General features: G+C 41.9%; 1 protein-coding gene and 1 pseudogene across 12 annotated transcripts in view; both read right to left on the bottom strand.

Moving 5' to 3' along the window:
• Positions 1 to 6,131: 6,131 nt before the first annotated feature.
• Positions 6,132 to 6,280, bottom strand: LOC121137889 (annotated as a pseudogene).
• Positions 6,281 to 8,193: 1,913 nt separating this feature from the next.
• Zdhhc20 (zinc finger DHHC-type palmitoyltransferase 20) overlaps positions 8,194 to 12,401 on the bottom strand; it is a 57,133-nt gene continuing 52,925 nt past the window's right edge. For all 12 annotated transcript variants that reach the window (XR_005875087.1, XR_005875088.1, XR_005875089.1 and 9 more), the window contains one exon: positions 8,194 to 11,754. Coding sequence is in view for 2 of the 12 variants with exons in the window: in XM_040740560.1 (XP_040596494.1) it covers positions 11,747 to 11,754 (8 nt within the window). In the remaining 10 variants the exon portion in view is untranslated. The remainder of the gene's footprint in view (positions 11,755 to 12,401) is intronic.

Below are 12,401 nucleotides of genomic sequence, written 5' to 3'. Positions count from 1 at the left end.
TTCTGATCTGTTGTGACTTTTGGGGGGAGGTTTTGTTTGCTGATCTCATTTTCGGTAGAACTTTCTGCCTCCAAGTGCTGGGATTACAGGCATTGGCTACCTGCCCTACTAAAAAAATATGAGGGTTTTTTTGTTTGTTTGTTTTAGAGATGGATCTCCCTACGTAGACTAGACTTTAATTTCTATCTAAAACCGTCAAAACCCAGATATTTATGATTCATAACAGTAGTGAAGTTACAGTTAAAAACTTGCAATGGAAATGCATGGTTGGGAGTCACAGCATGAAGAATTGTGCTAAAGGCTCTCAGCATTAGGAAGGTTGAGAACCACTGGTCTGGAATAAATGTTTACTCCCAGCACAGAGTAAACTGGGTGAGGTGATGCATACCGACAGTCCCAGCATTCCATAGGTGAAGGCAAGTTTGAGGTCGCCCTGAGACCATTTCTCAAAAGGAGTGTTTTCCTGAGCACATCTCCTATGTTGCTCATGCTGGCCTGGAACTCCTGCCCATACTAAAAGAAGACAAACAGTGCAAGATTTTCTTTGTTTATCTTCATGACTCAGTCTGAGTTGACAGGCCTACAGATGCACAGTGACATAGGATTTTTTTTTTAAAGATAGGCTCTCACTTTGTAGTTCTGGCTGGCCTGGAACTTGATATGTATGCCAGGCTGGCTTCAAATTTAAATGTCCACCTCTCTCTGCCTCCTGAGTGCTGGGAGCAAAGGTGTGTACTAGCATGCCCAGTACTCCTTTTTAATTTTTCTGTCTTGAATTGGGGACTTCATAGAAAGTTAACCAAAACAGAAAAAGTACAAGTCTATTGTAACTACAACCCACTGTCCCTCAGTGGTAACATTTTTTCTCTAACCATACAAAAACCTAGAAATTGCCTAATGGTGGTTGTGGTGGTGCTCACCTTTAATCCCAGCACTTGGGAGGCAGAGGCAGGTGGATCTCTATGAGATCAATGCCAGCCTGGTCTACAAAGCAAGTTCCTGGACAGCCAGGTCTACGAAGAGAAACCCTGCCTTGAAAAACATCTAGAAATTGGTGTTGGTATGATATATAGAACTTACCTAGACTTGCTTATTTTATACCCACTGTTGTATGAATTCTAATTGTTCTTAATAAGAACTCAGAGTCAGATACTGGGGTTATTCTTGAAGACCAGGGAAGCAAAGTGGTCAGCCACTAGAGAGTTCTCTTTACCAATGCTCAGACCAAAGGGGCAACCTGTCTTCAGACTGCATCCTTAGACTGCTGCTCAGACTAAAGGTGTGTGGGATTAAAGGTGTGTGCCACCACTGCCTGACCTCTATGGCTAACTAATGTGGCTAGCTTTGCACTCTGATCTACAAGCAAACTTTGTTTGTTAGATCATAAAATATCACCACCGTGCACCCATGTTTATTCATGTACGGGTCTATGCAGTTGTTTGTAACCATGGTTCCTTCGCAGGGTCTTCATGCTCTTTGTATCAACCTCTGACTCCCCTGGCTACTGTTCATCTCTATGTCTTTGTTATTTGAAGAAGGGTCTATAAGTAGGGTAATTTATATTCACTTTTTTTTAAAATGTAGTTTATTACCCTTGTGATCCATTCAGGTGATTACATGTACCAATGACTTGAACTTGCTTTTTTCAATATGTAGCCCAGACTGGACTTGAACTCATTGATCCTCCTGCCTCTTCTCCCCCCTTCCCCAATGCTGGGATTATAAGCAAATACCACCATGCCTAGCAAACTTGATTGTTACCTCAACAGTGTAGCATGGGCCTCTGCACCTATACAGATCCACTTTATGCTTGAACGCATGCATGGTAATATAGATGTGCCCACTAACAGCTATTGATTCTGATCTTTTTCCTCCAACAAACCTTGCTGTCAAGCATGTCAGGGTACATAATGACTGTAGTATGTGCAACAGTCTTAAAGTGGCAGTGGACCCTGTGTACACTGACACTGCCAACATGCTGTCCATCAGCACTACCAATTTATGGCCTGCAGTCACAGAAAACACTAACGAACTTGCTTCCTTCTGTACTGTTTGTGGTAGCAAACTTAATGAAAGAAAAATTAAGGTCTACAATCCAGAGGTTGCTGGCCTTGGCACTCTGGTTTACATTTTCCAGACACTTACAGATGCTTAGTCACTGTTCATATAGAGGGAATTATACTAGTCATTCAGAAATGCTGAGAGCAAAGTATGCACTTGTGACTGTTTTAGGCCTCTTTGCTTATAGTTCCCCCCCTCTGTAATTTGGTCTTTACAGTTTTTTAATATTATACGGAGAGTTGATGATTTGTGAAAGAAGTGAAAAATGAGTGGCCCCCTCACCATTCTGCTTCCTGTTTTCCTTTCTTAAACAGTAAGGTGTTCCCTTGGGCATGAGTCAGCTGCTTTTCTTCTGAGCCTGTCCAATGGACAAAGCAGACTGACTAGCCAAGTACTTTACTAAACAAAACTAGTACCCAATATATAATCCATCACATCTACTGCTAACACATGGTGAACACTTCTAAGCATGAAGCAAAAGTAGATATTTAAACAAAGGGCCTGGAGTTGATCACTGCACTGGAAAGGGCAGGGTGACATGCATGAAGAACAGTTCTGATGAACAGGTTTTAGAAGGGCTCGTTCCACTTCCTCACCATCTTCTACCCTCCTCTCCAAGCTGGGAGACAGCCCTCTGGCATGAATGAGTCCAAGAAGTGAAGATCACCTTTACAGACTTTCCATCTCTCTATAAAACTTGATAATGCTGGCGTTAGAATCTGGGGTGTCACATGCGAGGGCTCTACCAACTGAGCTGCATACCCAGCCTGAAAAGTAGGGTATTTTGCTGGCTGTGGTGGTGAGTGCCTCTAATCAGGAGACAGAGCAGGCAGATGACTGAGTTCCAGGCCAGTCTGGTCTACATAGCTTCAATGCAGTTGGAGCTACACAGTGAGACCCTCTCAAAAACAACCAAAACAGGCAGGGGGTGTGGTTCACAGGATTTAGACAAGGACATGTGAGGTATCCACCAGAGAAGACAACTCGGACACAGGCAAGCCAATAGAAACTCTTAGCCAGCCGGTGACTACACACTAAAATACTTCAGTTAGCCAGAAGCAGAACTATAGAAGCCAAAAGACAAGCTTAGTACATTTAGGGATTTACCCAGAACTATGAACTTTGAATTAGGTCATTGTTTTCATTTTTGGCAGGTGTTGCTCCTACATGTGCTGGGTTCCAAGGCCTGAATGGTACTTCCACCATGGTGTATGTTATGCTAAGGTCTGGGGACCTGTTACAGGTTCAACATGTAGCCCAGGCTGACCTACAGATTATCTTGCTACAGTGCTGGGATTATAGGAAGTGTTTGAAACTGTCCTTCCAGCACACATCAACATCTCCACATTTTTAAAAGGGTTGCATGATACAGGCACTATATTCATTTGAGAACGCTGAAGCTGGATGGTGGTGGTGCACCCTTTGATCCCAGCATTTGGGAGGCACAGGCAGGCAGATACCTGAGTTGAGGCCAGCCTGGTCTATACTGAGTTCCAGAATAGCCAAGACTACACAAAGAAACACTGTCTTGAAAAGCCAAAAAAGAAAAAGGTTGAGGGATGAGTTGCAGGTGCAGCTCAGAGGTAGTATTTGCTTGCTTACCAGATTCTAGGTTCAGGATAAGAAAAAAACAGGGAAAAAAGACAAAACCCAAAGACTGAGGCAAAGCTGCTAGTTTCTAGTTCACTCTACATCCAGGTTCACTCAGAGTTGATAATCTCCCAAATACATGGTCATTACCTCCAGTGGCCAAATGAAGTCAGTTTTTTTTTGTTTGTTTGTTTTGTTTTTGTTTTTTGAGACAGGGTTTCGCTGTGTAGCCCAGACTGTGTCCTGGAACTCACTCTGTAGACCAGGCTGTCCTTGAACTCACAGAGGTCCACCTGCCTCTGCCTCTGGAGTGCTGGGATTAAAGGCGTGCACCACCACTGCCCGGCTATTTTTGTGAGTTTCAATCACATGTGTGGGTATGTGCTGGTGAGTGCAGGTGCCCTCAGAGGCCAGAGGTATTGGATCCCCCCCCTTGGGACTGGAGGTAAACACAGTTGTAAGCTGTCTGATGTGGGTGCTGGGAACTGAACTCTGGTCCTAGAAGAGCCATATGTGATGTTAATTGCTGAACCATCTCTCCAGTTCCTTGAGAATATGTGTTAATTCCTTGAAATCCTTATACAGCGTTTTTGATTATATTCCTAATTCCTTTAGCACCTACCTTCCTCCAATTCATGTCCTTATTTAAAACAATAACCCATGGAGTCTGATTTGTGCTGGAGCATAAGCTGCCTCCCAGGGCCACACCCTTAAAGAAAACAGATTCCCTCTCCCAGCAGGCAACAGTTGCCTGTAGCTCCTCTGCTAAGGAAGGGACTTTGTGACCTCCTTCCTGCTCCATGTTGGGATTTTTGTGTGCATTCTGTCAGAACTGTTGTGAGTTCATATGTGCAACTGCCCGTTGCGTCAGGAAAACTATTTTAATGTAGTCATCTACACCTCTGGCTCTTAGTCTTCCCACCTCTTCCAAGATGATCCCTGAATCTTGGAATGATGTCCCATTTAGGGCTGAGCACTCGGTATAGTTTTTTTACCTCCCCATGTTGACTGTTGTGGATCTCTGTGTGAATGGTCATCTGCAAAAGGAAGCTTTGCAGACCAGGCTGGCCTTGAACTCACAGAGATCAGCCTGCCTCTGCCTCCTGAGTGCTGGGATTAAAGGTGTGTGCTACCATTACCCAGCTAATGAAGTCAGGTCCTAAGCCAACACTTGTGTGTGTGTGAGGCAGCCCACTGTATAGTTCAGAATGGATGTGAACAGTCCTGCATCGACCTTCCAAGTGCTGGGATTACAGGTATGAGCTGCCACAACTGGCAATAAGCCGTTGCTTACTCTGTGCCAATAGTCTTCTGGAGCCCTCTGCCGACAGTTCTCACCGGCTACCCGCCATCTTACCGTCCTAGACGTTACTTTGCCAGAGAACGCAGGTCCTTATAGGTGCTGCTTGGGCTTCTATTCCCACCACTTACCCTTGTGCAGGTGGTCAACAAAGAGACGGCAAAGGAACCTAATAAATGCTGTCATTGGGTGATCATGTATGAGGATCTGCAAAGTTTTTTCACTTTATCTTCATGAAGTACATGGATGTACTTCAATTTTTGTTTTTTGAGACAGGGTATCTATGTAGTCCTGTACTGGAACTCACTATATAAACCAAGCTGGCCTCAAACTCATAGGTATCCTCCTGTATCCACCTCCAGAATGCTGGGATGAAAGACCTGCCCACCATGCCCACACCCAGGGGTGCTCCGGTTTTTATGATTAGCTAAAGGAAATCTTTACATGGTTTCATGATGTCTCTGGGAGGGCAGTGTAATAGACACAGGTCTCCCTCATTTTCTGCTTTGTAAAGAGCCTTCCAAACAACTAGCTTTCTCTGCTCATTTCTGTATACATTCCTAAGGGTAATTATTCAGAAGCCGCATCTCAGGCCTCCATTTAATCAGTGATACTTAAGTCTTCATGTAAACTCAGAATGCTTTCCTTTGATTACTAGCACGACAACTTAGTTATGTTTTCTTGGAAGAGTTGTAAATTTTCCTACATTCATGTGTGTGCACACATACACGCACTGGTTACTGTGCACACTAGCTTCCTGGAACTAAACCCAGGACCTGAGGTTGGAGGCAATTGCCTTTACCTGCAGAGCTATCTTACTGGACCAGTAGTTTTTAAATAACTGAAAGCCCAGTAGAATCTAAGTGCTATGAGAAAGAGGCAGACCACCCTCAAATGGGTAGCACAATAGTCTAGCACCCAACATCTTTTCATCATTGATGCAGACTATCTGTGGAAAAATTTGTTTGAAAACCAATGTAGGAACATGCTAGGACAGTATTAAAAAGACATACATTGAATATCAACTCCACGCTCCCCTCTCTGGAAGCAACCCTCCTGAGGGATGGTCTTTAGACACTCCACTGCACATGCAAACAGAAGTGGAGTCAGACACAGGGCACTTCATAGCCTTCTGTTGCTTCAAACAGTACTGTAATGAACACTTAATTTTTTTCCTTGCAGGGGAGAGTATGAATAGTCTTCCAGTACCACAAATTTTTGCAGCTGAGTTTCCTACGTGTGGAGAAATGCAAGGGGTCAGCACATCCTGAGTGCAATAGATAAGGAAAACCATCTTTATGATCATGGTAAATCCACTGCCGGAGGACTGGAGAGATGGCTCAGGGGTTAAGAGCACTGCCTGGTCTTCCAGAGGTTCAATTCCCAGCAGCCACATGGTGACTCACAAGCATCTTAATGAAGTCTGGTGCCCTCTGCTGGCCTGCAGGGATACATTCAGGCTCAACATTGTATACATAACAATAAATCTTTAAAACGATCCACTGCCAGATAAATATTGTAACAAATATTCTCACACGAAGTACAGCTCCTGAAGGTACTATAAGTCAGAGAATGTGAGCACTTAAAAGTGATAACCACTGTCAAACCAAACTCATCTCCTGAGACTAAGGCCACTGAAACACAAAACTCTGATGCTTTTAAGAGATATTTTTAATTATGTGTATGTGTGTGCCTGTATGTAGGTACATGCAGGTGTATGTAGGCTAGTATAGATGTCAGTCAAGGCCAGGTGTTGGATTCCCCAGAGCTAGAATTATAGTCACCATTATAGGTTCTGGGAATGGAATTATGGTCCTTTGAAAAAGCAGTGTGTGCTCTTAACCACTGAGCTGTCTCTCCAGCCCCTGGTTAATCTAAAGAAATTTAGGCACCACAGAAAAATAAAGTGGATATGAAATTCATTGCAGCTCCTTTCTGATTTTTAGTGTTTATTTTGTGGGAGGCTATTACAGGAAAATAAAACTTCAACAACTTACAGTTGATTGGAGCCGTGTAACCAGCACAGCACAATAAAATCAGTAATGGAAACTAGGTGCTGTGGTGGTGCCAAGGGTGTCAGCCTGTGACAGAGGCCAGGCAGCTACAGGAGGGAAGGTGATGGGGCTGAAATGCAGCCTGGGTGGATCACTGAGCAGAAACATCACTCGGAAGCTAGCAGGGAGCTGTGGAATTGGTTCGGTTTGGAAGTGCTTCCCACTCTTGCAGAGCAATGTTGGGCGGCTCACAACTGCCTTTATCTCTAGTTCCACACAATTCAGGGCACCAATAGTCCCTTTCCTGTAAGAGCCCACACAGGAAAAGTAAATCTTATAAATCTTAGGTGGGAGCCATGGACACAAGGTCAAAAGACAGTTAACATCATGAACTGTTGAATACCCATAAAATCCTGTGGCTTCAAAGAGCTATTATCAGTTGTTATCCTTGTGTATTTTGGAACACCATCTAATGGTGGTGCTCGGTTGTTTTGAGACAGAGTCTCAACTATGTATCCCTGGCTTCCCTGGAATTTGCTACATAGACCAGACTAGCTTCAACTCACAGACATCCTCCTGCCTCTACCTCCTGTGTTGGGATTATAGGTGCATACCACCAAGATTGGCCTCAGATTGTACTTACTGAGCCAGAGGGAACGGTGCTCATCTCTGTGAGCCTCTCTCTTGCCTCTTGCACATACTCTTAAGATTTTAATGGCCAAGACAACATCAACAACCACAAAGTAACCATTTTACAAATCTGGCAGTATGCAAGATCCTAAAGTGTCTTGTGAAACAAACTGTGTTCAGTAAAAGCCTAATTAAACCTTTTAGGTTCTAAATAAAATGAAACTACAATTTCACTTGCCTCTCTTAGAGGCCATTTTCAGAAATTACTAAGCTCTTTAAACCAGTGGTCCTCATTCAGCCCATGGATTAAAATCCCTTTGGGGGTTGAACAACCGTTTCACAGGGGTTGCATATAGGATATCCTGTATCTCAGATATTTGCACTATGATTAGTAACAGTAGCAAAATTATAGTTATGAAGTAGCAACAAAAGTAATTTTATGGTTGGGGTCACCTCAACATGAAGAACTGCATTAAAGAGTCCTGGCATTAGGAAGGTTGAGAACCATCAAACTAAACAATACTTTTAACAGATTTTCTCATTGATCGAATGAAATTATTTATTCATTTGGCAAATAGCACTTTCTTATGGCAACAAAACCATTCCAAAACAAGGAGATATCTTTATCCGTTTATTAATAAAGTAATTATGATTTCTGAAAAAAAGTTGTAAAATGTGCACATATTAATGTAGGTTAAGCCATCCAAAGTACAGAGCAAAGAATCATGGTCCAGGTTCACACAAATGAGAAATAAATACAAGGCTAAGCTTCTCAATAGGTAAAGACAACTAAGGTAAATTATAATTCAAACTTGTTTATAGAAAAGCATATTAAATATCACCTTAAATAGTATCCATCTTTTCTTTTAAACAGGCATAGGTTTGTCTGTAATCATGTACAAATATAATAAACTAACAGCTTTCCTAGCCCCTTAATACAAATACAATTCCTTGCTTTACGTAACCCAAGAAAATAAGAGTGAAGTCATTAGAAAAATATGGGCCTTTCTGAATCTCTATTGTATTTTAAATTTAAAAATACAGCTTAGATCATATGAAATATGAATTACAGATTTATATCTTATCTGTACTTTTACATGTTCTTGTTAATTTGACTGAAATGCAAAAATATGATTTAATATCAGATTAGTTAAAAATACTTATCCACCGACAGAAGTACTGGTTGTAGAATGAGATGTAAGCTAAGCATATTTCTGAGTTACTGCCTCTTCAATGCCCCAAATACACAGGCTCTAATCCTACCCCTTTCATATAGGTTTGATTCAGAGAGAATGGGAGATCTCATGACTCATCTCAAGCATTCCTGTAAACAGTCAAAATCTGTTTTCTGTAAGAATTAAAATTCAAGTAAAACACCATGTTTATGTAAGCTGACCTGTTATGCTCATAACATATTGAATCATAACCACTATGTAAAAAGTTTTTTAAAAATCATTCTTATGTGAGGAGAAAACTCAACTTTGTAAACATGTTCATTTCAATAGCTGGTATACTGCAGCTGCTTTGGTTGGCACAGTGACAGTGGCCAGGTGCCGCAGGTACTGAATGTCAGGTACCTCTGTACCCAGTAAACCAAGTCTCCTGTCTAATGTTTTTAATGGCAAGGGCAAGACCTGAAATTCAACTTTATTTATTTATTTTTCTTTACAAATGTTCAAGTGTTTTGAAATTTTGGCAAAGCTTAATTTTAACCTGGTCTCCCCAGCAGACAGTAGACTCAATGCCAGTTGAAATACTGAAGAGCCAGCCTTCCTTGGTTCCCATACCACTTGCTGACCCCTAATGAATGGCCACTGATAGGCATGGACATATTCAGCCTGGACCAGTGGTAAGGACTTTCCTACTATGCACAAAGTCCTGGGCTTGATTCCCTAGCACTAAAACAAAACAAAACCCAACAAGAACCAGGTAAATATTTTAGAGCAGGGCAAAATGTTGGCTATAAGGGCTACCAAAGCCAAAACCTAAAAAGTTTACTATGCTAATAAACAAATGATAACAACATCAGAAAGATGATGCTTCTACATAATAGTATGTTAAGGGGCAAACTGTGCCAGGTGCATGCAAATCCCTTGATCTAAATACAGACACAGAGGACCGGGATACTTCTAAAAGCAGCATGCAAACTATCAAATTGAGGTTGTATTTTTGGTTGGTAATTGATCTTTTTCTCTCTCCTGGTTTTTTTGATAGAGGGTCTCACGTAGCAAAGGCTACTTCTGACCTCACTACAAAGCTGAGAATAAACCTGACTTTCTTGCCTCAGGTTCCCAAGTGTTGAGACTACCAGCACGTGCCAGCATGCCTAGCAGTAATTTGTAATTCTTAATTCATTTTTTTGAGAATCAAAATTGTCAACAATAAGAAATAAAGAATTCATACCACATATCCTTTTAAACCACAGTTCCTAAGCTAACTTACTCCTTTGGTCCAAAGGGGAAGTTACTTAAGAATCAGAATTAGTGCAGTCAATGAGAATTCAATCAGTTCCTCAAATTGCAAAGTTGGAATAGCAGGTATCTTGATCTATGCAGGATTGGGAAATCACAGCTCTATCTATAGTATAATGTCTGATACAGAGGACTCCAGAGACACTTGATGGATAAATGAAAAGCAAGGTTGCTTTGTGCACTTCAACACTAGGGAATACTGGGAGTCCTGTAGTCCAATTCACCCAGGATGCGCTCTCCTTTGCAATCCCATATAGCCCGATACCTACACATCTGAGTGAGACTTCTCTCTGCTGGTCTCAGTATAAACTGAGAACAGCATCTCCACATTGTCTTTTATAGAACACTGGGCTAGCCTCCTGATACAACCATTCCTGCTGAAGCCATCAGGTGACTGTTAGGGAGTCAGACTAAAGATTTCACATTTGCCAAGAGTCTGTGAATTTAAAAAGTAGTGTCTATGTGCACCACAGTGCACATGGGAATGTCAGAAGACATGTGGGAATTGGTTCTCCCCTTCCAGCATGTGGCTCATCTCAGGTTGTAGGTTTGCGAGCAAGTGCCTTTATCTACTGAAACATTTGTCCAGCCCAAGTCTGGGAATTTATTTTGTTTATTTCACCTTCATCTAAAGTGCATTTCAGTCACTGAGCTGTTAAGATTACTGTAAAGTACCACAGTAACTTTTAGACATCACTAAACTCAAAGTCTGTTCATTAGCATTTGTAGCTTACACACTTTTTCACTGTTTAAAATATTCCTTCTGCCTTCCTTCTTTTCATCAGCCACTTCCACCTCGTCATCACACTGTTGGATCCTTGTATAGCACGTGAATTCCGTGCTTCCACGCCCATATAAGCGCCCCTGAAAATTCAACAAATAGGAATCGGAGCAGAGCGTACCCGGAATACTTCCTTTACTACCACGTTTCCTCTGAGCCTTGGCACACGCTACACCCTATTAGTGCTTCTTCTGCTCTGCTCTTTGGATACAGTCTCTATGTAACCTAGGCAAGACAGCTCACAGCAGTCCTGCCTCAGCCTCCTGAGTGCTGGGATTACAGGTGTGTGCCACTTGTATTATAATGCTTTTAACTAAACCCTCGCTGATTTGTATCAACATCTTCAATGTTCTAAATGATTATATTTAGGTATCTGAATCCTTCTGAGTGTTATTTCATAGCCAGTATTAAAAAAATCTTTATTAAAATGTTGAAAAGTATAAAACAGCAATTATAAATTAGTAAATATCTAATAAAAAAGCAGTATTTTCTTTCCCTTATACAGCGCAAGAATCAGTGATGTGGATATCATTTTTAGTTACCCTTTGCCCTAGATCTACTTCACCCAAGACTTTTTAGTTTGTTTTTTTGGGGTGAAAATCTATGTGGATACTAAGAAATAACTCTATTGTTTTAACTCAGTTGTTAGAAATACAAATGCCATGTTAACATGTGAGGATAGCATCTCAAGACAGGTGTTATTTCCAAAGGAAAATTAAGTCACTTTTAAGCTGTGAGGCAATGCTGCACAAATGGACACTAAAAATTAAGGCATCTTTCTGCTCCGTAGTGCTCCTGTGGGTCCAGCAAACTGTACAAACGCTCCCTTTTAAAAATATATCTTCTGTTATACTTCAATTATTTCATTCCACTGATCATTTTTCTTGCAAATAAAACTGAAAATAGTCCAAAATGTGTTTTATATACCTACAAAACCAGAAAAAAAATGAATTATTAGTTGGAAGCCAATTTTCTATTTCCTTAGATATTTAGTAGATGGTCCTACGGACTAACAAGTTAGGAACCAAATTCTTGAATTCTGCTACAATAACACCAACTTTTGTAAATAGTGGAGGAGGCATCATCCAGCTTTCAATTTGCACTCAGTGCCTGCCCACTTAGTCAGCCTCTCACATCCATCGACTGCTAGAGAAACCTTAGCTGGGACCTCCGCCTGCATGAGAAGCACCAGGTGGCTGGGATGGGGCTGTGCCCACATATGCAGACCTGCAACTAGCTCCTCACAGCAGGGCCTATTCGGCCTGATGGAGGCTTGGAACCCCTGCCTCTGGAGACTGGATCTCATTTTGTCCTAGGTCTTGGGGCTTGTCTCTGCAAAGACCTGACCTTATGCTAAGCCTAGAGTGGAGGATGCAGGTGTTCCACTTGGCAAAACCCCAGATGAGATCCTCTGGGAAAATAAAAGTAGCAGGAAGGAAAGGGTGTGGTCATCTGGTCTGTGGACCTGAAACGGAAGCCACACCCCTTTGGGTGTGTCTTCAGGCGGAGGAAGTAGAAAGGGAGGAACTTGAGGCATGGCTTTCCTTTCCTTGCTCTTTTCTGTTGGGTTAGCT

This window comes from Mesocricetus auratus, unplaced genomic scaffold, assembly GCF_017639785.1.
Source record: "Mesocricetus auratus isolate SY011 unplaced genomic scaffold, BCM_Maur_2.0 Super-Scaffold_100707, whole genome shotgun sequence".
NCBI lineage: Eukaryota > Metazoa > Chordata > Mammalia > Rodentia > Cricetidae > Mesocricetus > Mesocricetus auratus.
The sequence above is the reverse complement of the archived record's forward strand: the minus strand, read 5'-3'. Positions and strand labels throughout refer to the sequence as shown.